Here is a 26,471-nt window from a genome sequence, read left to right as displayed (position 1 = left end):
CACCAACTCTGGAGGTGGAAATGGCTTCAGCAACCACAGGTGAGCCTCTTTATGAACTTGCTGAAGTGTGTTGAAGTGTCCATTTCCCTAGGGAGCCTGGATGGTTGATTGAACTGGGCAGCATTATGAAATTATCAGGCCCTAAGTATGAGGGTTCTGCAAAGATAAAGCTTTTTCTGAGAAAGCTGAGACGAACCAACGTATTATGAGGTGTTCACTTTTTTATAAAGCTTAATGGGGAAAAGGTGAGCTTTCTGGACTGTGCAGCTAGGAAAAAAAGAATTAACCTTCCCTTTGCAGCTGCAATCTCCAGGAAGATCACTGCCCCACCCTTCAACAAGAGAAAACTCTTTCCAAGTCTAATTGCAGCAGCAGAGGGGAAATTTTGGGAGTGCTGTCTAGCTGGGAAGGGAGTGGTAACCCTTACCTTCCAAGCTGCAACTGCCTACTATCACCCCACCTCCATTGTAATAAGGCTTTCAAAAGGCTTATCTGAAGCCTAATCCTGGTGCTGGCTCTCTGCAGCTGTCAAACTTCACACACCAAAAAATGGCCCTTTGCACTACAAGTAAACTTGGGCAAAGAGATTCTGTGGTTCACAGCAGAAGTCTTCTTTCAAACCTAATTTTAGTGGGGGAAGGGCCATGGGTGGGGAGGGAGACCCAGAACATATCAAGAAAAACCTTTGCCGGTGCAGCATAGCAATCAGTAAGTTATGCTATTATGTTATTTGGGGGTTCTCCCTCACCCTGAATCTTTCTGGAATCCTTGAGCTTCCTGACAACAATAGTAGTGCTGCCATTGTGAAGTTTGGGGAAAAAATGTTGTCAGCTTTAAAAAGCTTAATTGCTTGAAACAGATTTTTAATTTTTTTAAATAATCCAAACTAAAATGGGGGGGTGGGGACTCTGAATGAGATCAGTTGAAGAATCTGTGGCTATACTAGTACAACAGGCTATACTAGTACAACATTGTTCTGAGATTAATGAGTCAGAATGTGCTCTTTTAAAACCTGATTCACTTATTAAAAATGTAAGAGGACAAAAGAGGAAGTTCATGCAAATTGCAGTGCCATAGTAATACTAAAAACGTCATACTTAGAAGATGTGCAAATTTTTCTGGGGCACTTTTAAATATTTCCTTTGGGATGTGAATGGAACTACCAAACTAAGCTGATACTCTGACAGGAAAAGCCTTTTTTGTTTTGTTTTTATGATGCAAGTTGTGTGTTTTTAGTTAATTTTATGTCCTGTTTTCATCAAGACCTTGAGTGATACCTGTTCTGAAAGTGTTAGAGTGATGTGGTCTGTCTTAAGGATGAAAGGGATAGTTATTGTAGCAAGGAACTGACATACTGCTGCTCTGAAACTGAATACCAGAGGTGTGTGTTTGGAATATCTCCCTTTTAAGGGGAAATATTTTCATGGCTGGTCAGTTAATAGATAAATGCTCTTATATCTGCATCAGCTAGTTTGTGAAAAAAACTGTCAGGAACAATGCTTTGCAAGAACTAATGTCATTTGGAAAGGCAGTGTAGCTGTGAAAATAATCAAATTTTCATAAGGCAGCTTTTATTATATTACTTAGCATATTACATTATCGGTGTTTGCAGTGTGCAGCTTTTGTCATAGTGCATGTGTTAAATGTACAAAGCAATTGTATGCCAAATTTGTTAAAATTGTAGATAAGTCATTGTGTGCCTTGTTTTATTAGTTGTAAAAGCTGTAATTGGAATATTTCTCAGATTCATGTGGCCCCATTAAATTAAACCTTAGTTTTTAATAGTTTTAACATTCAAAGGCAAGGGAAATATGAAAAATGGCAGTATCAAAATAAATTATCCCACATGCTTAGGATTTGTTTTCACTTCTTTTAGTCCCTCCTCATTACGCCTCTCCCTCACTAATAACCACTTCGTTGGACAAAATCCTGTCCTCCCATCACACCATTCACCCTTAATTCCAATATTGCAATAGTTCAGTATGGGAATATTACAGCAAAATTACCCTCTCAAAATACTCCTTTCTTCTTGAAAGCTTTGAGTAAGGTATGCTCCCACTTACCCATCAGTTGATGGGTGGGAACACACCTTCAAATGCTCCCCATTTCTTCAATCTACAGTGGTTTGAAGGAGTTGAAGATGTGTAGCTCAATCAAAGAAAAATCTGGGAGCTTTAAGCTCCTGATTGTTCCTTTGAAGTCTCACCCTTACTTACCCTAAAGTGGACAACAGCTAATATTTTATCTCAAGTATATCTTAAATTTAAGTTAACACTTCTCTTAACATGTATAGTGTGACCTGCTCATTTTTAACTACAAGTGACAGAGTTATAAAGACAATAATCAGTTTTTACACTTTCCTAGATACAGTTACCCTAATTTCATTGGGTAAATTGATAAAATAATTGGTTTTAAAAACACATTTAAAAACTCCTTTAAAAAGCTCCTTAAAACATGATTATAAAATTGTGTTGTCTGTGAGGCTCCGGGGCCAGCTGCCTCACCTATTGCTATGTTTTGTCTACTCTCTAGCCGATTCCTTTGTGTAAATTATTAAACTAAAATGTCAAAAACCATATTGTATATTAGATGTATAAGTTTTACACAGTTAGTAAATCATGTCCAATTTCGCTAATCCGCCCCCATTGTATAGTATATACCTAAGAGTATATTCCCACATTGAACTTGAAAGACAGTGAAGAGGATCCAGCAGATTTTCAAATTTGGCATAGAAATTTGGTTTTCTTTGTGCAAAATTGGTGTTTGAAACATTTTATATCATGCCTTATGATCTAGAAGACTGACCAAACTTTCTAAAATCCATAAAACATTCAAAAGGAAAGAATCAAAATTTATGAAAACACCAAAGAGGAGACACAACTTGGGAACGTAGAAATTAGGCAGAAAACAAGCTAGCAGAAACCTCTGTTCTGTGGACTCCTATGAACACTGAGGCTTTTAACCCTCACTTTTTTCAGGTGCAGCTTCAGCCCTACAGTGTTATTCACCAAAATGAATAGGACCATGATTAATTGTAAATAAAAGTTAAAACCCTACTCTTGAAAATTGTTCATGAGAATTTGCAGTGAAGCAAATAGGTATCATTTTCCTGAAATACAAGGCATTATATGAACTGGGTTTGGAGGCATGTAAAAGGTCACAGTAAGATAAAACTATGTGAAATATGCAGTTTTGGCACTTCATTGTGCATATTTTATAGACAATAGTTTCCCCCCTGCACGTATTTTATAAGCCTTTTTAGACGTTCCATGCTGAAGACTAAATATCTTAGTTGAGATAAGTAAAATTATTGTTTTAAAGCATTTTTATCAGTTGAGAAGTCTCTAAATAAAAACAAGACAGTCTCTGCCCACAGGCTGACATTCCAAAAGACAGACACGACTTTCACAGGCACGTTTGATAAGGACATGAGGACACACATTTGCAGAGGGCCATCTCGGTGGCTGCTCCCAAAGTGTGGCACTCCCTTCCACAGGCAGCTAGACTGGCCTCTCCTCTGCTTTCCTTTCACCGGCAGGGAAATACTTTTTTTCATCTAGATATCTGGCCATTAACTGGGTGTTGTGGTAGAGTCTTCCGAGCATGAGTGCTGTGCATTTTCTCTCTCTTTCGACATTGTAACTTTGAAATGGCTTTCAGTGTTGTTTTTTAAAGGGTTGCACTATACTGTATATTAGCGGGACGTGGGTGGCGCTGTGGGTTAAACCACAGAGCCTAGGACTTGCCGATCAGAAGGTCGGTGGTTCGAATCCCCGTGACAGGGTGAGCTCCCGTTGCTTGGTCCCTGCTCCTGCCAACCTAGCAGTTCAAAAGCACATCAAAGTGCAAGTAGATAAATAGGTACCGCTCCAGCGGGAAGGTAAATGGCGTTTCCGTGTGCTGCTCTGGTTCGCCAGTAGCGGCTTAGTCATGCTGGCCACATGACCCGGAAGCTGTGCGCCGGCTACCTCGGCCAATAAAGCAAGATGAGCGCCACAACCCCAGAGTCGGTCATGACTGGACCGACTGGTCAGGGGTACCTTTACCTTTACCTTATACTGTATATGTAGGCATCCCTCCACTGATGTGTGTTCTACTCTTGTGCAACCATGTATACATGCTGTGCTGGGGACTGAAATGAAAAATGAATGAATGAGTAAGCAGGCAAATAAATATAATAAAATCTTACCAGGAAATGGCGGGAGAGAGCTGGAGACTCCTTGTGGCTCATGAGCCCAAAAAGGACGCCAGTGAGAGCAGCCCCAAAGAGACCTGAGGCACAGTGGGGCTTTCTTTAGACTGCTCAGCATCCCTGTCTTAACAGCTGATGTGTGGGGAAGGGCAACAGCATCAGCTGCTTCCTCGCTCATCCTCCAGTCTCTAGCTGACCCCAGAGCTTCAGCTCTGCTTGAAGAGATAGTTATGTGGAGAGAGAGCGCTGGAGAGCATGGAAAACATGATTTCACTTATGTGCATGGGGGACCAGAACGTAGCTCCTGCTGAAATAGGGAGATGGATGGATGTATCAAGGGGGAAAGCCTTGATCTAGTCCATTGTCTAAATCCACACCCTAACAACCTGACTGACAGAATGGGAGAAAATAGAATGACTGACAAGAAGTTTGGGGCGGGGAGCAATAGGTTATTGCTGGTTAAAATAGCAGTATTTGGTTATCACAGTTTTGTTCATCTTGGATGAGCACTCAATGAGTGATGAGCTTGAGAAAGACACATCAGCTTTCCAAGAGTTTGCAGCTTTCTCAAATGTATTTAATTCAATACAAAATGCTGCTTAGTCACTTCCTGGTAGAGTTCCCCAGAAGTGTGTACTGGATTGATAAAGGCCTAAGAGATGCTTACTTGCAGCTCATAGAATCTGAGGGCACCCAGAAGGAAGTAACCAAGAGCTTCAAACTAATTTACTTTGTGGGTACCAGAAAGCCGACTTGGACCAGAGTGACGAAACACGCTCGTAACATAGTATTTATCTTATGAATTAAACTGTTTACAGTTCTTATGTGAGTTCTTGCTACAGCCCAGGAGGCAAGTTTTTAGTTCATTTTGCATTGTCACCACACATTCTTTGATGTCTATTTCTATTCAGCTCAGATTCCTGATAATTTGACCAACAGCAACATCATAGAGTTCCTTGATGGACTTCACTGTTTGTTAACTTTAAGCACTGTTCATTTATTGTTAAGTTGTGCTTCTTGTTTTAACCATTGTCAAACTTTTTGACAGATGAAGTTTATAATATGATCACATATGCCTATATTTAGAGGTAGATGAGGTAGGGCTTTCCCCTTAAAACCCTCCAGAAATGGTTCTTCCTCAGTAGTGGATTTTGTTTGTTTGTTTGAGTTAGTTTTTACTTTTAAAGATTTCAGCCTTCAAATTACCAGTTCAGCTACTTGGCAAATGTGAATTCCTGGAACCCTTTTCAGAATATTGATGTTACATCAATGTATTCCAATTCTATAGTAAAGAGGCTGGTTTTAGCAATAAGCCACATATTTTAGTCCACAGATAATTTTCACATTTGAATATTTTTACGAACACTTAGATAGATAGTTGCCAATTTTGGTGACTTGTTTCTTTTTAATATTCATTGCTTCTAAAGCTCATTTTTGTCACCTAATTATGAAGATATACTCCCAATATCTGCTGCAGTGAAGCCCGGTGGAAATATTCCATCTACCTGCTTACTCCTTTGTTATAGTTTTTCTGGTTGGGTTCATGTTTCCAATATTTGTGTTCTCTTTATTCAAGACCCCCAGTTTTTAAAAGAAACCTGTTTTTTGGTGGAAGGTTTTTAAACATTTTCTTTGACTCTGCCATTCACCCATGATTTCATTCTTTTGGACTTGCTTATGTGTCCCTGTCCCCCCCCCCCCTTAGGTGTTTTATATGCAATATTTAAAACTCATTATAGTGGTTTCAAATAATGACCACATTTTCTGAAGTAGAGCCATCTCCAAAATTCACTCTGTAGAATCTGTTCTACGTTCCTGGAATTCCAGCTTGCAGGCTTACCTAGCTGCACTGGTAGGTTGAATCAAACCACCATTTAAATTACCCACAATTCTCTGGAGAAACACTAGGTTGAACATTCCAGGGCACTGTAGGGAATGTAATCAGTTGCTTTGTACAGAGGATCTGTCAGCACTGTTGGGCTCTTGACAGCTGCTTGAGGATGCTGATGCTTGCCCTGTCCTGAAAGGAAATATGCCTGGCCTGGATTTCCTTCAGTTTTCCACTTGTATATAAGTCTGATTTGAAAGTCTTATGCATTGTTTTGAGAGGTTGAAATTGAGATTACAGTTGTGGAGGTGTTAATGATAGAGCCTGTATTCTACTATATGTGACCAGTGGTGCATAGTATGAGATCTTGATTTTTATCTTTTAAGAACTTTCAATTTTGTTGATTCTCAATCTCCCCTTACTCTATTCCACTCAGATTCTATTAAGGGGGATAGATTTGGAGCCCTTTGGGTTCAGGGCCTGGAATGCTCTCATCAGTATAATGCTACCTGCCCACTAAGCAGAGATGGTTGGGGGTGGACATTTTATTTTTATTTTCTGCACTCAGGTTGATACTCTGCAATTTGCAGCAATGTATGTTCTCTTGGGGTGGGATTCACCTAATACCTTCCATCATCCGAAGACCTGAGCAAGGAATTCTGCTTGCACACAGGGCTCCCCCCCCCCATCATTCCCTGTGCCTTCTGAAATTGGCTTGGGGCAGGCAGGAGAACCCCCAGAATAGCATGCTGGGAGAGAAGAGAGGGGATCATTCCATCTGGCAAGCTGCAATGCTAATGCAGATGGAATGTTGGTAATAGTGTGACATTGAATTCCACCCTTGGTTTCTCTGACAGTGATTGCCAGGTTCTTTGAAGTACAAGGCTGCTGTGCCTTTAATAGTCACATAACTGGGAATTAAATTTTCCCCACCTCTATAGCATATGAGGAGAAAAGTGCTGCCATATAGGATTAATTGGGAAATGATTTGTTTGTTCACATGGTTAGAATAAATTATGATTCTGCCATAAGAATTTCCACAATAGTACTTCAGATTTTGAAAATATATTTTCATTCTTTCCACCCTGACTAGTGGGGGTTTCTTACAGAGAAAGCTTTACAAAGGTGTGTAATTAGGAGGCAGTTGAGTCTTGATGCTTATCTTTACGTGACCATATTGCCAATCACTCCTCTAATTGGTAATGTGAGTTCATCTGAATACAGCTACTGTCAATGTTGTCAACTGAGTGGTTAAACTTGCATGCAAATGCATATGCAACTGGTTGATATGAAAAGGCCCTAGTTAAATTTCTTAAGAAATTATCTGCCTGTACAAAGCTCTTCACCTGACTACTAGTAATTATCTATAAGTAGTCTGAGTAGAAGTATCAATTTTGAAATTCTGAATTCTGGATAGTACTATAATGTGTGCTTCTACATATGAATGCCTCATAAATATTTCCCAAGAGCAATTTATTTTTCTAATTAGCTGGAAGAGTCTCACTTTTTTTTTTACACATTGCTTCAAGCAGTTTTGAATAAATCAATTCAAACACACAGCTGTTGTTCAAAACTTCACTTAAGTTGCTGTAATTCTGAATAGCTTATTAGGAATGCTTCCTAACTAGTCGATTTAATAATACCATTTACAACATGGTCATAAAATAAATTAAACCAGTCTCTAAACTTAATGGATAAAATAGAGAAAGGGAAATTGTCAGGGTCTCTGCTTGTTTTGATAATAGACATTGCAGTATTCATGGCTTATTCAGAATATAACTTATACTAAGAAATTACTCTTGTCATTTTTCTGAAACATACCATTTAGGAGGATAAAAGAATATAAATGTTAAAAAGAGGAGCAGATTTTTTAAATAGCTTCAACAATGTTATTGGGCATGGTGTGAAGGCCCATGTTTTAGCAACCTTGCTGATGCTAAGCAGATCTGGATCTGGACAATGCCTGGATAGGAGACCACTTGGTAACCTTATGTATACCATCATGAGCAGCAGAAAAGATGCCCAGCCAGAATTATTTCACGTCATAGGTTTGTGTGGATGTCTTTAATAAAATGTATGTTTTAAAGGGCCCAGATATAGATGTGCAATCTCAAAATGCTCAGAGTGCTGAGACTATGACAGACACAATTGCAGAACATGGACTTCTTTCTGTGCTGGTGAACAGGATCAACAACCTGCTTCCGCTAGGTAGAATATGAGCTGCAGAAAGCTGCCTGTAGTCTCAAGCATAGTCCTCTACTTTTGTAAATCAAGGGGTGGGTGGGTGTCCTTGGCCAAAGTAATAGAAGTGGTCAGATAACTGGTCTGATAACCTTATGCTTTGGAGGGGGGGAGATGAGCTGAATTATGTGCAGCGTTGCTAGGCCTTCAGCAGCTACAGAAGATTATCAGATTCTCAGCCTATACAGGTTGAAGCTAGTTGGAAAATTTATTCTACTGCTCCACTGTTGTCATCTCCTCCTTTCTTTTAAAGTAACAGAGGTAACCAGAATAACCATTCCTGCCTATTTTCTCCATGCATGAGCAGCCTGGATGTGAGGGTGGTAGCTGAGTAGCCTTTTGTTTGAAGCAGGGTTTGCCTTGACCTCTTGATGAGGTTCTAAAATTTGTCATCAACCCCAACCCAAATTCTTAAGAATGTAAATAAAATAGTCAACAAATATCAATATATAATCAACATTTATTTGTCATCAATCATTACTAGGAATAATAAAATATAAAAGACAAGGAAGTAAAACAAGTGAAAATAATAGTAGTCGTTGACTAAATTATTGGAATATCTCATATTGTTGTTGTTTAGTCGTGTCCGGCTCTTCGTGACCCCATGGACCAGAGCACGCCAGGCATTCCTGTCTTCCACTGCCTCCCGCAGTTTAGCTGGTAGCTTTGAGAACACTGTCAAACCATCTCGTCCTCTGTCGTCCCCTTCTCCTTGTGTCCTCCGTGTTCCCCAACATCAGGGTCTTTTCCAAGGAGTCTTTTCTTCTCATGAGGTGGCCAAAGTATTGGAGCCTAAGCTTTAGGGTCTGTCCTTCCAGTGAGCACTCAGGGCTGATTTACTTAATATCTCATATTAAGCTTTACTGAAAATGAAGATGGGGAACACAATGATACTTACATGAAGTTTTAAAATTTTCTTTGACAGAACGTGACACACAATGTCTACTGATCCTGATGCCTGCCATTGAAAAATCATCTGTGCATGCTTGAGTTTTAAGGACATGTAAGTGAAAATATTTTAAAAGTAAAATTTAGAGATTATTACTTTTTTCCCTTAAGTTTTCATTATAAACATAGATTCTGGGCGCACTCTAGCCAAAGTCCCATTGATAGGAGATGCACCAATATGCTTGAAAGTTTCTCACTGAAATCAATAAGGTTTAATGTAGATGGACTGTGTCCTATGTTAGTAAAATGTTAATCTTTTGATTACATTCCAGCAGCTGTTTTCCTAAACTAGGACAGAAATCAAAAAGTTTTTAACTGCTCTTGAGTGGGGCTTGATTTTTTATTTTTCTTAAAGTTGGGCACTGTTGTATAGTTCTAATAAGTCTTTGATAAATAAAATTATATTGTAAACCACCATATGATCTTCAGATGAAGGGCAGTATAGACATTGACTATCTAACTAACTAATTAATTAATTAAATGGATGATGAGAGGAAAAGTGTTGCAAAACAAAAACTCACTCCTAATTTTAACATATTTGGTGAGACCACAGGGAGCATCCTATTATTGAAATTGTAGTATGTGATATGTTCCTTAAAGACTATAGGCACAGCTAATTAAAGTTAATAAATAATAGTGGTAATAATAAGAACAAGCCCTGAAAAAAGTTCTAGGGCCAATCATAAATGTAAATAAAGATTAGAATAATATCTGGACATTCCTAAAATACATTTTTTCTACTATTTGACTGTTTTCCCTAATGTTCCCATGCTTTTTTTGTTATGTATTTTTTTCGGTGGTCAAAAGTGTCCCACATACATTAGCTCGAGATGCATCCTTGAAGCTGTGAGATAGTGTGTTGCTTTAGACCACCTGGCAAGCTGATGGCTGAAGAGAGATTTGAATTAGGGATCCTAGCCCACAAGACATTACAATAGGAATACAGAGCCTTTAGATGTTTTGGACTCCAACTCCAGCCCCAACCAACATGGTCATTTGGTTTGGCCATCACTGCTTTAAAGTTTCACTTAACAATTTTTTTCCTTCGCTGCATATATTTCTAATCTAATCATCTCACTAGTACAATTCATGCATCTGATGAAGCAGGCTTTAGCCAGTGAATCCTCACACTAACAATAATGTAGCTCATATTTAAGTTGCCACAAGACTCAGTTGTTTTATCAGACCAACTCTTCCTGAATTTCCATCCTCTGACAGTATTGTTTAGGAAAAACACTTATCAGCTATTGAAACTTAGCTTTGAGAACTGGGGTTTTATCTTAGTAGCAAGGTTTGCCAGCTGCTTCTTGTGCTGGGAAAAACACTTCTCAGCTATTGAACCTTAGCTTTGAGAACCCAGGGTTTTATCATAGTAGCAGGGTTTGGCCAGCTGCTTCTTAATCTCTTCAGGTGGCAAAAGCCCCTCTCAATTCCATGTCTTTCCTCTGAGAAGCCCATGATGTCATTCCATGCTTGTGTCCCTCAAACAAACCTAGAAATTAGAAGCTGAGAATCTTTTTTAAGTGGGTTATAGATGCAACATGTTGCCCTTCAATTGGAGTATTAATTAATATTAGTGTTAAAGACAAGTCCCAAAACAGTATCTTCTATGCAGAGATTGTATTTGACCTTAAAGAATCCCGTAACATTTAAAGAGCTCTTGCAAGCATAGCAAACCACTTGAGCAAGACAATGACACAGTACAAATAGGCCAGTGTATCTGATTGTATCAGATGCAGCAATAAGAGCTAGAAATATTGCACCTGTATTGTGCCTCTTCTGGAAGTCACTCCTGATACAACTGCTGAGTGCAACTACTTAAGCACTGTGACATGGTCTGACATTGGGTTGTTTTGTGTTCAGAATATCACCAGTGAAGACAGTTGTTTAAATAGCAAGCTTTTAAAGTAACTCATATAACAAGGTATCAGGAAAAGAAGTGTGGCACTTTGTTTTACTAGTTAATGGCCTTTCTCTGACATCAGATAATAGGTGTTTTAATTCCCCATATATGATCAAAAATAAGAAATGTAACTATGTATGTATTACTTTTTAACTGCAGTGAGTGGGTGGCATGTTGTCTGGTTTCATAGGCACAATCTGTGCAGTCATTGTAATTCTTTTTCTAGCTTTGCAGTTTCAAAATCTGTGCTTCAGCTTAGCTGCTTTGGCTGAGAGTTGGCTCTAAATAGTAAGTTCCTTTACAGATTGCAAGAAACCCTGTCTTTATCTGGGTTGACCTCTTGATAATCATTAGGCCGATTAGTAATACCATTGGCACAAACTACATAAGAGGAGGCTTTCTGGCTCTGATCAAATGTCCATTTAGTTCAGCATTCTGTTTCACTCAGTTGGGGACATGAAGGCAATAGCCCTTTCCCATTGCTGTTCCAGAGCATACTTCCTCAGATCCTGGACATGTTGTCATGGATAAAGTACTCTACAATAAGGGTTCATATACAGTGGTGCCTCGCAAGACGAAAAAAATTCGTTCTGCGAGTCTTTTCGTCTTGCAATGTTTTTCGTCTTGTGAAGCACAGTCCGTCGCAACTGCGCCTCTTCAAGCGGCTTTAAGAAAAAAGCGCAAGACGTTTTCGTCTTGCGAAGCAAGCCCATAGGGAAATTCATCTAGCGAAGCAACGCAAAACCGAAAAACCCTTTCGTCTAGCGAGTTTTTCGTCTTGTGAGGCATTCGTCTTGCGGGGCACCACTGTATAGTAATAGTCAAGTACCAAATGTGAACAAATATTCTGTTGTATGCAAGAACCATATATATTAAATGGAATAAACAATGTGACTCATAAGACCATAAGATTCATAAGACCATGAACAGTATATGCATAATGGTACACTGGTTATTACAAGTGAGTGTTTTCCCAACATGCCCCAGTGATCTTGAGTCCTCGGGGGAAAATAGTTTCAACAAACTTCTTAGGGGAAAGTGTTCCAATTCTTCATATGCATCAATGGCCAAAAAAATTAAAATATATAGTGTTTTCACATTTTGGGTCTTTCTCATGCTTGGGCATGATATAGTGCCTTTAACAGCAAACTCAACTTGTAAGTGGTGACACAATTGTAGTCAAAACCAAGAGAGTGTGTGTGATTGGCATACACAGGAGTGCTTATGCTCGTAAGAGCTGTCTGGGTGGAGAACGCCTGCAGCTTCCCCACCATGGCACTCTCTACCACCTTCCACCCAAAGGTAACTGGCTGACAGCTGTTCTGCTCCAAAGCTTCCCAGTAGGTGGGTTGCTTACTGGGAAGGGCATTTTGGCGGGCTGCTCGCTCAGGAGCCTGGGAGATACTTCACTCCAGTATTGCCTATAAGTTTTTTTTATGGTTTCAGTTTGGTTCACTTTGCAATAAAAGGAAAAAGGCCTGCCTAAGGAATATTGGTCACCTCGATGGAAGCAATGTCACAAGTCATAGCTTTGGGAAATGTAATCCAGTCAATGCAATCCAAGTATAATTACTGTCTCCTCCCTCAGGAAATGTGACCATTGTTCAAGACTAAAATCTAATCAGACTAGTGAAAGAGTGAAGAATGCCGCCTTATATCTGCAAAAGAAAAAGACCCACCCCGTCTTGCCATGTGCTTCAGAGCTATATTAAGCAAGGCTGGTCAGGAATGGCACCTCCCTGATCCAATCAATTTTTGAATTTGCTTTGAAGCTTTTGTCCAAAAAGGTACAAAAGCTGAGGTCCTGATCCCACCACTTCTTCTGATTGCTCAGTTCCACTCTCCTTGAAATCGCTTGCTGAAAATCCCTTAAATGGAGGTCTAACTCCATTATCCTCCTCCGCTTTCCCCTCACTAACACTGGTTCCTCCACCTCTGGATGGTCACTTGTTTCTTCAAGTGCAGCTGCTTCAGAAGCCCTTTTCAGGAATTTACTTCAGTTCCTTCTTCTCTGGATCCCTGTTTGCTGAATCAGAGATCTTGGTTCCAACTGCTCAGAGGTCCTTTTCAGGCCTCCTGCCTGCCTCCCTGTTTCACTGTTTCCTGCCTTACCTGGAAGATTCAACACACACACTAGTCCTCTTTCTTCAGGATTGCCAACTGTGTTGGAAAGGTAAAACTTGTTTGCTTTTCTGTCTTCTGGAGGTCCTTCCCCTATAAATTGTAGCCTCCACATCTGCTTCCTCTTCCTATGTTTTTAGATCTATTTTTAACATCCTACCTTGGAGTGTCTGGATGCCTGGGTCCTCACCAATTCAGCTGTGCATTGCTGAGACGTAGTCTGCAAGGTACGCCTAGAGAGGAAGAGCAGTCTAGTGTGGCTTCCTAAGCAGCTCTGAACACCTCTCCTCCCCTTCTCTTATACCTTCTGTGTTTGTTTGCTTTGTGTGTTTGTCTGTGCTAGTTTAGTCATGGTTAGAATTAACTAATTCTCACATACCAAAGAAAGTGCACTTAGCGATCCCCACTGTCAGAGTAAATATGTATTGTTGGTGAGCCCCACTGAAATGGAAATGTGTAGGTTTTCTTTCTTTTTCTGTCCAATAAGCGTCCCCATAACCTTTGTAAATTACTGGGTAAATCTGCCAAGATGCACTATTGCCACTGACTAAACGCCTGGAACGTGTCTTTTGAAACACATGTCTTCCAAGGAGGCTTGCTAATAAGGTCAACATGATACAAATGTAGTGCTGGAGCCAACATGGTGCTCCTGTAGGTGTTTGTTAATTGTGCCGACTGCTTCCCCACCTCACCCTCCTACGTCTTAGTAAGCAACAGCTCCCACCTGCTGGGAAGCTAGTATGTTGACTCCGTACCACCCAATGTACTGTTTATGGCACTCTGTGGAAAAAGCACTTCTTTCTCTAGGAGAGCAAGGAGTCTTCAATGGGGGCTTTTTTCCTTCCCCCACAGCATCTTCCTGGAAGGCATGCTTGCTTGAGAGATGGAGAGTAGAATGATACTGTCCCCCTAGCTGGGCTTACCAAATAGCAAATAAATCTCGGCTGGACATGCTCAACTTTAGCTTGTCTTGTTTTCTATTTCAGTGAGCAGCTAGGCTAGAACCTGCTGACTTCAGAACCCAGCCCTGTAACTTGCCTAGTAATAGAGGAGAGTTATTCCTTGCTCATGTGCAGAGTGTTGTTCTGTCTTATCTCTCTAATGAGTAGCTACAGATCAGGCTCCCAGAGGGGAGTGGGTGGTTGCACACGTGGATCTATCACCTCCCAATAGTCCAGAGCCTGTTGTTTGAGGTGGCTGCCTCTCATGCATCATCAGTGGGCTGGGTCAGGCCTGGAGGGGCACCATATTGGCAATGGCTAAACTAGCCATTGTTTGTTGCCCTCCACAAACAGGCAACAGAAATTCATGTTATTTATTTATTTTTGTATCTTTAAGCCCCCTCCCCAGCTGTTCAGTGGTTAATCCCTGGATCAGTACCATCTAAAGTCTGCACAATACGTTAAGCACATTCCTTTTTGAGACAGGTACTTAGGCCAGCATTTTTCAACCCTGGGTCCCCCAGATGTTGTTGGACTATAACTCCCTTCATTCCTGACTGATACTCCTGCTGGCTAGGGATGGTGGGAGTTGTAGCCCAACAACATCCTAGCACTCTTTTGGCTGGAACTTTGTAAACAGCTTTGACAGCTATCATACTGCTTAATAAATATGAGAGCATTGTGCTCTGGAATGATTCTAAAGAAGCTTTTCGTTAATGAAGTTCTTTGAAAATTGTTAACAAATGGAAATAACAATTTCATATTGTTGGGAAATACTGGAACACTTAGAGAGGGCAACAGCAAACTTTACTTAATCTGTATGCAGAGTACTTGATATACTATTACTCTGTAGAGACGCATTCAAGAGTGCTGTTGTTGGCATACATCGGTCTCTGGAGACATTGGAGGAGTGCACCTTTTGGGGGGTGGAGTCAAACTATGGGAAGGTTATCCAGGTTTGGCTGTAAAGACCAATGTGGGAGAGAGACATGCTTTCATAGAATCATAGAATCATAGAATCATAGAGTTGGAAGAGACCACAAGGACCATCGAGTCCAACCCCCTGCCAAGCAGGAAACACCATCAGAGCACTCCTGACATATGGTTGTCAAGCCTCTGCTTAAAGACCTCCAAAGTAGGAGACTCCACCACACTCCTTGGCAGCAAATTCCACTGTCGAACAGCTCTTACTGTCAGGAAGTTCTTCCTAATGTTTAGGTGGAATCTTCTTTCTTGTAGTTTGGATCCATTGCTCCGTGTCCGCTTCTCTGGAGCAGCAGAAAACAACCTTTCTCCCTCCTCTATGTGACATCCTTTTATATATTTGAACATGGCTATCATATCACCCCTTAACCTCCTCTTCTCCAGGCTAAACATGCCCAGCTCCCTTAGCCGTTCCTCATAAGGCATCGTTTCCAGGCCTTTGACCATTTTGGTTGCCCTCCTCTGGACACGTTCCAGTTTGTCAGTGTCCTTCTTGAATTGTGGTGCCCAGAACTGGACACAGTACTCCAGGTGTGGTCTGACCAGAGCAGAATACAGTGGCACTATTACTTCCCTTGATCTAGATGCTATACTCCTATTGATGCAGCCCAGAATTGCATTGGCTTTTTTAGCTGCCGCGTCACACTGTTGGCTCATGTCAAGTTTGTGGTCAACCAAGACTCCTAGATCCTTTTCACATGTACTGCTCTCAAGCCAGGTGTCACCCATCTTGTATTTGTGCCTCTCATTTTTTTTGCCCAAGTGCAATACTTTACATTTCTCCCTGTTAAAATTCATCTTGTTTGCTTTTGCCCAGTTCTCTAATCTGTCAAGGTCATTTTGAAGTGTGATCCTGTCCTCTGGGGTGTTAGCCACCCCTCCCAGTTTGGTGTCATCTGCAAATTTGATCAGGATGCCCTTGAGTCCATCATCCAAGTCGTTGATAAAGATGTTGAATAAGACCGGGCCCAAGACAGAACCCTGTGGCACCCCACTAGTCACTTTTCTCCAGGATGAAGAGGAACCATTGATGAGCACCCTTTGGGTTCGGTCAGTCAGCCAGTTACAAATCCACTGAGTGGTAGCATAGTCAAGACCGCATTTTACCAGCTTCTTTACAAGAATATCATGGGGCACCTTGTCAAATGCCTTGCTGAAATCAAGGTAGGCTACATCCACTGCGTTCCCTTCATCTACCAGGCTTGTAATTCTGTCAAAAAACGAGATCAGGTTAGTCTGACATGACTTATTTTTCAGAAATCCATGCTGACTATTGGTGATCACAGCATTCCTTTCTAGGTGCTCACAGACTGTTTGCTTAATGATCTGTTCCAGAATCTTCCCTGCTATTGATGTCAGACTGACTGGGCGGTAATTATTTGGGTCCTCTCTTTTCCCCTTTTTGAAAATAGGGACAACATTTGCCCTCCTCCAGTCTGCCGGGACTTCGCCTGTTCTCCAGGAATTCTCAAAGATGACTGCCAGTGGTTCTGAGATCACATCTGCCAGTTCTTTTAATACTCTTGGATGCAGTTCATCTGGCCCTGGAGACTTGAATACATCTAATCTAGCCAAATATTCTTGTACTATCTCCTTAGTTATTCTGGGCTGTGTTTCCTTTGCTGAATCATTTGCTCCAAATTCTTCAGGTCGGGCATTGTTTTCTTTATCGGAGAAGACTGAGGCAAAGAAGGCATTGAGGAGTTCAGCCCTTTCTGTGTCCCCTGTTTGCATTTCACCATCTTCTCCTCTGAGTGACCCCACTGTTTCTTTGTTCTTCCTTTTGCTACGGACATACCCATAAAAGCCTTTTTTGTTGCTTTTAACCTCTCTAGCAAGCCTGAGTTCATTCTGTGCTTTAGCTTTTCTGACTTTGTGTCTACACGTGCTGGCTATTTGTTTGAATTCCTCTTTGGTGGTTTCCCCCCTTTTCCATTTTTTGTACACATCCTTTTTTAATCTTAATTCAGTTAAAAGTTCTTTAGATAGCCACCCTGGTTTCTTTAGGCACCTTCCATGTTTTCGTCTCATTGGTATTGCCTGACGTTGTGCTTTTACTATCTCCCTCTTAACAAACTCCCAGCCATCATGAACTCCCTTTCCTTTTAGTATTGCTGTCCATGGGATCTCACCCAGCACTTCCCTAAGTTTTATGAAGTCGGCTTTCTTAAAGTCAAGAAATTGAGTCCTAGTATGCTTGGCTGCTACTTTCCGCTGTATAGTAAACTTCAGAAGAGCATGATCACTCGCGCCTAATGATCCTTCCACATCTACCCCACTAACCAGGTCATCAACATTGGTTAGGACCAGATCTAAAATGGCTGTTCCTCTTGTTGCTTCTCCCACTTTCTGGACAATGAAGTTGTCTGCAAGGCCAGTGAGGAATCTGTTTGACCTTAGGCTCTTGGCTGAGTTTGACGTCCAACAAATATCCGGGTAATTGAAGTCCCCCATTACTACTATCTCCCTTCCTTTTGCATGCTTGGCCTTTGTTGCAACTGGGGAAAATGAAGGTGTCCAGTTGTGCTGCTGCAGATGCACCATGGTGTCTCTTCTCTGTGCTCTTCCCAGTGGCCATTCCTCCTCTGGTCACTACTATGGATGCACAACCTCATTCTCTTTTGCAGCTGGTGCATTGAAAATCCTGTTGACTGTTGATCTCTGAGCTCTAAAGCCGCATTGTGACTTGGCTTGTCAGCGAGTGACTGTACTTTCAGTAAAAACAATTTCAAGGAATTGCAGAAAAACATAGGAACTACAGTTACTACGCTCTCACATCAGGTTGATCAGCATTGCTGCTATATTTTAATAGGTGGTATTTACATTAATAATTGACTCAATTGTGAAGGTCTCTTGTTGCATAAAAATTGTTATCACTAAGCATATTCACTGTAGGACCCTAAGCAGCAAGAGCGCAGCCCCTCTGGGCTTCCTTGCAAATTGGCTGCGGTATTGCATTGCTTTCTACATTGCAGAAGCAATAATATTATGGAGAAATGATGGAGGTCTGCGTAGGGTATATTAGAACACTGTTGCTAGGGAAATAGACTTACCAGCTAGTCTCATTTTAAGGCAGTGTCCCTTGTTTCAGAACTACTCCATTTCCTTACAAGATGCTATTTACTTCAGAATACAACTACAGTGGTAATAAAAGAAGTGCTAAAATATAGCTGTTAATGATAATCTTTTAACTGAATTTCTAATTGCTATTTTAAACAGTATTAAAGAATTGTATGTATCCAGCCCTGAACAGACCTTGTGGTGAAGGCTTTGCTATAAATTCAAATAATAAGTATATAAGATAGCCCCTTAAAAAACAACAACAACCAAGCATACCCTATTTTGACAACTTTGTGGATACTGTTATGCATTGAAGTATAACTGAAAGAAATAATGGATATCTGTAAGTTGAGTGAACAATACAAGTTTTTAAAATACAGTATTCAGTATAATTTTTTCCCTAGTGCAATAAGATACTTTTGAGCATAATTTATCAAAGCTGAAAGATGGTTGTTGTTTTTTTATCAAACCTTATACACAGACACCCAACTCTCCTTTTAATATTACTTCATCTCCAAATTAGTCACAAAACAGCTTGACTTTTGAAGGCATTGTACAGTTTGTTTTAAGTACAGCAACTTTTTTCTGGGTTTCTGTCTTGTCTGCTATACCCCTACCCTTCCTGAGCTTCTCTCCAACTCTGTATCTTGTTTTATTTACTTCCTGTCTCTTTCTGTGGCAGCTTCTAGCGCCACAAAACTGTGTGTCTGTTTAGGAATGCAGTTGCTATGAGAGCAGAGGCAACCAAATACTGTAATCTGCATGCAGTATCTACACAATACTACTTCGGGGTTTGGAACTCCCCCCCCCCCAATCATACAAACCACATAACTGTTGAAAGCAGCTGTCTGAATGAGTCTGCACTGTGCCTTTTGCATGACAGAGCAGAGCTTGGTCTTGCTTTCTCTGTTAAAAAGCTTCCCTTTTTTGTGTGTGGTGATTTTGTTGTCCTTTAAATGCCAGGTCCAAGTGTTTGATACTACCCTGCCATCTTGTGGCAAGCATGCAACTCACAATTTGTTTTTCTCTGGGTTTTCCTATTGTCATGCAAATTTATTCTTTTTTTTTAAAAAAAACTTTATTTTTCTTGGGGCATTCATTGTACACGAAAAATGATGACTCTCCCAATACAATAGTTTGAAATTGTCTTCCACAATGACATGGGTGTCTGCAATTTCTAAATTTAAAAAAAAGAAGTTGAAGAAATAGTTGTTCTTTATGATAGCTGCCTTCTAGATATGACATGAAAAACAGCCATTTAGTAGAAATTTAGTTTAGCTAACTCTTAAGCTAACATTAACTGGTGTCCTGTGGTTTGTGATGTGCAACTGCTTCCATAGAATCATAAAATCATAGAACTGTAGAGTTGGAAGGTAGCCTGAGGATCATCTAGTCCAGCCTCCTGCAGTGCAGGAATCGCAACCAAAGCATCCATGACAGATGACCATCCAATCTCTGCTTAAAAGCCCCCAAGGAAGGAGAGTCCACCACGTTCCAAGGGAGTTGGTTCCACTGTCAAACAGCTCCTACTGCTGTTTTTCCTGATGTTTAGTCAGAATCTCTTTTCTTGTAACTTGAAGCCATTGGTTCAGGTCCTGCCCTCTGGACCAGGAGAAAACAAGCCATCTTCCATTTGACAGCCTTTTCAATATTTAAAGATGGCTGCTGTCTCCTTTCAGTCTCCTCTTTTCCTGGCTAAACATACCCATCTCTCTCAAGAGTTCCTCACAAGCCTTGGTTGGCAGACTCTTGATCATATTGGTTGCCCTCGTCTGCACACGTTCCAGCATGTGAATATAATTTTAAAATTGTGGTACCCAGAACTAGACATCATACTCCAGATGTGTTCTGACCAAGACAGAATAGAGCAGTACTATTACTTCCCTTGACTGGGACACTATGCCTCTGTTAAGCAAGATATTTAAGTTCTGTCATGTATCTAGAAAAAAATAACCCTCCAAATAATTAATACAGGCTTTACAACAATGTTTTGACTGGCAACCCTGATAATTTTTGGAAATATTGGGGCCCTTAAAAGTGGCAAGATGACGCCTTTCTTTGGAGAAACTAAGGTCTGCCAAAATTATTGCTTCCAGGAAAAAGAGTATTAGAAATGAATGTAGCTAAACTTTCATGGATAAAGTTCTCCTGTGGCCAATATGCTAAAATTTCAGCACAATGCTATCTGATCTGTCTCATGATCTGTCATTTTAATATTCCACTCCCAGTTAATAACGTTTTATTAGAAAGGACTCCTTTTAAATATTTAAATCAACCTGTATCTTAAACCATAATAATCTCTGAGGCTTCAGGTTGAATACAGACACAACAGAATTCATAGCAGAACTATGATGAAGTGCCCCCATTGCAAACTCATATACTCTATTCTCTTGAGCCATCTGAATTGTTTTATACATTTGTTATATTTTAAGTATACTAAGTCTGTGCATGCTTTCTACATGGCGTATCTTCCTTCTTAATTTGGATGTTACAACATCTGGATGACATGGTTTAATATGGGAAGGAGGCCATGCCTGTTGCGGATTTGGAGGAGGTTAAAACAAAATGGGAGTGAAAAACGTATTTAATGTTGTAGACTGTAGTGGTCATTACACTGCTGCAGTTGCAATGCAATTTTTGCCTTAAAGGTTAGAAATGTAGTTTTTACGTAAACAAGCAAGCACACAAATATCTAGTATTATTACAGAATTTCATCAGCTTTTAAAAAAAGATAGTTGGCAGCCTACTTTAAAATTGAATTGTACAAGTGATTTTCAAACTTTTTTCCCCTTCAGGGAACATATTTGGTATAAACATGTCTGCAATGCCAAGTATCTTAACACAGAGCCCTGTATGTTGCTGAGGATTTGGGGTGTGTGCACAGTTCACAAAGGCCTGGTCTGTTTGGGCTCACTGTTGCCTATCATGATCTAAGAGTAGACAGTATAACAGCAGTGGCCAAATGGAACGTCCCAGCTCTTCCCTGTGTATTTCCACCAACTCTCTCTGCCCTTTGCTTTAGTAAGTAAGCTTGGAGGAAAGCCTGCAAGTGACCCTGCTTTTGGTAACTAATTTTGGAGCCTCCTTCCCAACTTGCTGATGCCCCACAACGCCTGTAATTTGATGGAGGCACTACAATGGCCTTTGAATATAGCTTCTTTGAACCTACCAAGCACTACATTCAAAATGACAGAACACCCAGGAGGACGCTGGTATCTCTGGTGGCTCTTAGGCACCTTCTCATTACTCAGTGGCAAGGTGGTGGGGAGGGCATCCTAAAAGCAGCACCTGCCGGGCAAACGGCAGTGCTATTCTTGAACAGTCTGTTCAGCCAACCAGTTGGTATGTGACACAATCCTTCTGTGAACATGAGATCTAAAACAGAAATAATAGGAAGTGGGTGGTTATTCTATTTTATAGGGATACTGTTCATGTTCACTGATGGACATATTTGAAATCCATTTTCATTGAAGATGCCTAATACGCCCTGGAATGAAGTTTGAAAACCTTTGAACTAGATGATCTTCGGGTCACTTGCAACCCCAACATTACAAAAGTTTAAGTTCCTAACTTTATTGTTTTTGAACACCTTTGTTTTTTAGTTCATGAGAAAATTTCAACTTGGTTACTCCTTGACTGTTTCAGTTGCTGATGTGTGATCAGAATGAGTGGATTAGGGGAGAACTCCTTGGACAGCATGACCAGTGATTCAAGAAAACGCAAGCCATTGCCCTGTGATACCCCGGGACCAGGGTAGAGAGTATTCATTTTTTTATTTTATTATGGGTTGTTTACAAATAGTGAATGGGTTTTTTCAGTATTTAAAACTGATGTGTTGGCATTTAGTGCCAGATTGTAGTTGGTGACATGCCTAATATTCTGATATTGGTGTATGTGAAACAGTCAAATAATATTATTGCAGGAAAAATTAGTTGTATAAACAATTTTAGAGGCAGGATTTGTTAATTAATTTTTAATTTGGAGGGGAATACATACTTTTTAAAAAAGGGCCCTAGAAAAGCATAAATATGTAATTTGGTGTATATTGCTTAAATCAAAAAGTAATAGTGGTACAATAACATGTTTTTCTTCTCCCTTCAGTATTCACCTTCTGTTCTTGTGTGCCTGTACCACTCAACATTTTCCAAATACAAGATGTCCCTTGCAATGCTGGGCGTTTTTGAGTAGTTATCCTATTCTGATGTCTTCCTGATAGAAGTTTTTTCTCATAAATTTGATTGCATATATTTACCCCACTATATCTTACTGCCCTTCTTCTATTGATTTCCTATTGATGTGAAATTTCAACAACATTGGTGTATATCCCTACTCAGCCACTAATTTTCCTAGTGGATTACTTTGAAAAGTGAGTGAGGGGTAATGGACTAGTAACTTAGCCTCTCCCCACACACATAGTGGCTGTTGGAAGATACTTGCCCAAGATTGACAAATGGAAAGAGGGAGGGAAGTTGGCATTTCTAAGGTTGGTGGATTTTACTTAGTGAGCTCCAGTTGCTGACCATATAAATATGTATAGTGGGTAGCCAACATGGTGCCCTTCATATGTTGTTAGAGTACATCTCCTATCATCCTTGATCATTAGCCATGCTGATAGTCTGGAGGGCACCATGTTGGCTATCTATGATGTATTACATTTGTAACTCACCTTTCTGTGCACAGGTTGGCTGCATTTGCACATCGTGGTAAGCCACGGTTAATGGTTTAACATGAATTCAAAGAGTGCTCCCACTTCACTTCCAGCTAGTTAGCGAGAGCAAAAAAACCCACAATATTTTTCTTACCATTACATCCAAACTGGATGTTTGCTCCAAACAAACCGCAATAGGAAGCCAAGAACAAACCTTAGCTTCATATTGTGCATTATAGTTTGTTGTCCCTGCTCACTAACAAGGTGGAGAGAAGCTGGAGCGAATTTGCACATTGATGGCAAACCATTAAATATGGCTTACTGTGACACAAAAGTCACAGTCAGAGTGATTTAAACTTAGAATGAGAAGTGCATACCTGAACATTTAGCAATTTGAGAATAAATAAATGGTTTGAAAGAAGATCCTATAATAATTAGGCTTAACTACTTTAAAATGTTGTCTCTTTTTTCTAGTCTGATCTGCAGTGGAGAGAAACGTCGACGTGAACAGGAAAGTAAATATATTGAAGAACTGGCTGAGCTGATTTCTGCTAATCTGAGTGACATTGACAATTTCAATGTCAAGCCGGATAAATGTGCAATTTTAAAGGAAACTGTTAGACAGATACGGCAGATAAAGGAGCAAGGCAAGTCCTGACTTCTTATATTACAAGGGAGAAATTATATTCTATTTTCAGGTTATCACATATGGATGTTTAAATCTAGCTTTTAAATAAGGCTTTAAAATTTTGTTACATTTCTCTTCTGCATTAACTGCTTGAATGTTGACTGTGAGTTTACCTTAACGAAGTTTTCTGCAAATAGAATATTATTGAACTATAATGGGGGGAAATGAAGTAATGATTGACAAATTTTCCTAAACTGAATTCTAGTTTTACATTCATGGTGTTGGGCAAGTCACTGTAGAATAAAAGGTCAGAATGGTACTGAGGATCCAAAAGTGTCTTCACAATGAATTCAGAAGGGAGGTTTCAGGCTAACAGATCCCTTTCTTCAATTATTGAACTGGTTGCACAGGAACCAAAGTTCTATCTTGCAAGGTTAGGCACTTCCCATGTCCAAAGAAATGTCTATCCCCTGCTCAGTCACATTGCATTTGTTAGATGAGCAAGCAAAGAATACAGAAGGGCTGGTGGAGGGAGCATGTGAATCCAAGGCATGATACAATCCTGGATGCTAGATTAGTAGCTCCATATACCCCTCCTTCCAGCATCTCCTGCAGCCAGGCTGGTACTTTCCTTTGGACCACATCAGCAAGTCCGGGGGGAGGGGTTGTCATCTGGGCAGCCCAGGACCTCCATACACACTGTCCATGCTTGCGCCCCTGGGAGGTTACTTCGGTGCTGCTAACGCAGTGATTTGACTTCACCCCTGGACGCACATTTCATTGTCTCAAGACAGATGCCAATAACAACAAAAGAATTTGAGTGTTGCACTGGGTGTGTTTTTCCCATAGCAAGGAGAAATAGAAACATTCTGAGATGTAAATATTGTGAAAATAACAGCCATTAATTCTACAATCACATTAGATTTTCATTGCAAATATTAAAGAATGCTTGATATATATGACAGACGTTTACAAAAATACTTACATGCAGTACAGGTTTCAAAATTTGTTGTTTTTTTTAAAAGGAAAAACAGCTTCCACTGATGACGATGTACAGAAGGCTGACGTATCTTCGACAGGTCAAGGGGTTATTGATAAGGATTCATTGGGACCTCTTCTGTTGCAGGCAAGTCTACAGGCTATTACAAGTACTGAACAGTATATATTACAGCAACATTTCCCCCCTCACTTGATAAATACTTATAGTCTTGCATAGGCTTCAGAGGAAACAAAACAAACCTTTCCAATCAAATACTTCAGAGTTTCTTGCGAAGGTAATTGATACACATTTTAAACAACTCTAAACATTAAATCAGTGATGGGAAACCTGTGATGCTCCAGAAGCTGCAGGGCTGTAACGTAAATCATCTTTGATCTTTGGTAATTTTGGCTGGGGCTAATGGGCATTAAAGTCCAACAACACCACAGGTTCCCCATCCTTTGGCTACAGCATTCCGTCCAGTCAAGGCAGAGTATAGGGTCCATGGACAAAGCAGGAATATGGGAGGCACACACAGGCTTCCCATTTCTCATTTATTATTTATTAAATTTATTTGTTAAATCTCTATACTGCCTTCCATCTGAAGATCACAGAATGGGTTACAATATAATAACACAATAACAAACAGAAGCAATAACCACCCCACCCTTCACACAGTTTAAAAGGCCATGGATTTATTTTTTATTATAATGGCCTGGTATGCTGGCTGCATGAGCAGAAGCCTAGAGGGACTGGTAGATAAGTAAGCAATGAATCCCCCCCCTTTTTTTTTTTGGAAAGTGATGCACTGTCTTCAACCGAAACAGCAACATTCATAGAATCATAGAGTTGGAAGGGACCCCAAGAGTCATCTAGTCCAACACCCTGCAATGCAAGAATCTCAACTAAAGCATCCATGACAGATGGCAATCCAACCTTTGCTTAATAACTTGCAATGAAGGAGAGTCTACAACTTCCTGCAGGAGTCCCTTGAACAACTCTTACTGTCAAAAGTTCTTCCTGATGTTTAGTTGGAATCTCCTTTCTTGTAACCAAAATTGGATTCTCAGTCTAACAAATTGGGTAATCTCCAGATTGGATTACTGTCATATCGTCTGCATGGGATTGCCTTTGAAGACGGTTCAGAAACTTCAGTTGGTGCATAAACAGTGCTAGAATTTTGGGTGCAGATTGCAGGGACAACGTAAGATTGGTCCTTAAATATTTATGTTTGCTGTATGTTTCCAGGCACAATTTTTAAGTTCTAATTCTTAGACATTTTGTTGTTTCGTTCATGTTCTTCTGAAAAAGAGTTTTCTTCCAGGTTACTCAGCAGAGATGCGTTTATACTTAGGCATGCATACTACATGTATGTGTGTCCATTGTTACATGTATCTATGCATTATTCCTCATTCCAGCTGCAACGCTGTACACACATACTTGGGAGTATGCCCCAAGTATGATTTGTTTCTGAAAAGACATGTAGGACCCCCCCCCCCAAAAAAATATTGCTGTCTGAGATTGGTGTGCCTTTATTTTCTGTATCTTTCACATATATAAAAGTCTGTATACTTGGATAATTTGCTATGATTTTGTTTTTAGGCATTAGATGGCTTCTTATTTGTAGTAAATCGAGATGGGAACATTGTATTTGTATCCGAAAATGTCACTCAGTATTTGCAATATAAACAAGAGGACCTGGTTAATACAAGTGTTTACAGTATCTTGCATGAAGAGGACCGGAAGGATTTTCTTAAAAATTTACCAAAATCTACAGGTAATAAGCTTGTTAATGCTTGGGTTTGTTAATGTGTAGATGTCCATTTTAAATAGGAAGATAGCTTTTAAGTCTTTAAGTGGTAAGGGGAGAGACTTCATCAGGCAAGGCCTTCCTCCACCTGCCTTGCCCCACCCTCCATCCCTGGGAGTTCTCATAAGGGAGCTGTGCCTGGAGGAAGAACTGTGAGGGGAGAGACTTCATCAGTCAAGGCCTTCTTC

General features: G+C 40.2%; 1 protein-coding gene across 16 annotated transcripts in view; it reads left to right on the top strand.

Moving 5' to 3' along the window:
• Positions 1 to 26,471, top strand: part of NCOA3 (nuclear receptor coactivator 3) — a 98,878-nt gene that overhangs the window by 50,234 nt on the left and 22,173 nt on the right. For 6 of the 16 annotated variants that reach the window (XM_083507908.1, XM_083507895.1, XM_083507903.1 and 3 more), the window contains 5 exons: positions 9,187 to 9,264; positions 21,864 to 21,971; positions 23,341 to 23,513; positions 24,520 to 24,620; positions 26,076 to 26,250. In XM_083507908.1, the coding sequence (XP_083364034.1) occupies positions 21,883 to 21,971; positions 23,341 to 23,513; positions 24,520 to 24,620; positions 26,076 to 26,250 (538 nt within the window). In that variant the 5' untranslated portion in view covers positions 9,187 to 9,264; positions 21,864 to 21,882. Of the gene's footprint in view, positions 1 to 9,186; positions 9,265 to 12,700; positions 13,286 to 13,373; positions 13,461 to 21,820; positions 21,972 to 23,340; positions 23,514 to 24,519; positions 24,621 to 26,075; positions 26,251 to 26,471 lie in introns of all 16 variants that reach the window. The other 10 variants (XM_083507900.1, XM_083507901.1, XM_083507902.1 and 7 more) reach the window with 4 other exon arrangements.

Source organism: Podarcis liolepis (assembly GCF_965112155.1).
Source record: "Podarcis liolepis genome assembly, chromosome: 6".
Classification (NCBI taxonomy): Eukaryota; Metazoa; Chordata; class Lepidosauria; order Squamata; family Lacertidae; genus Podarcis; species Podarcis liolepis.
This window is presented reverse-complemented; position numbering and strand designations above follow the sequence as displayed.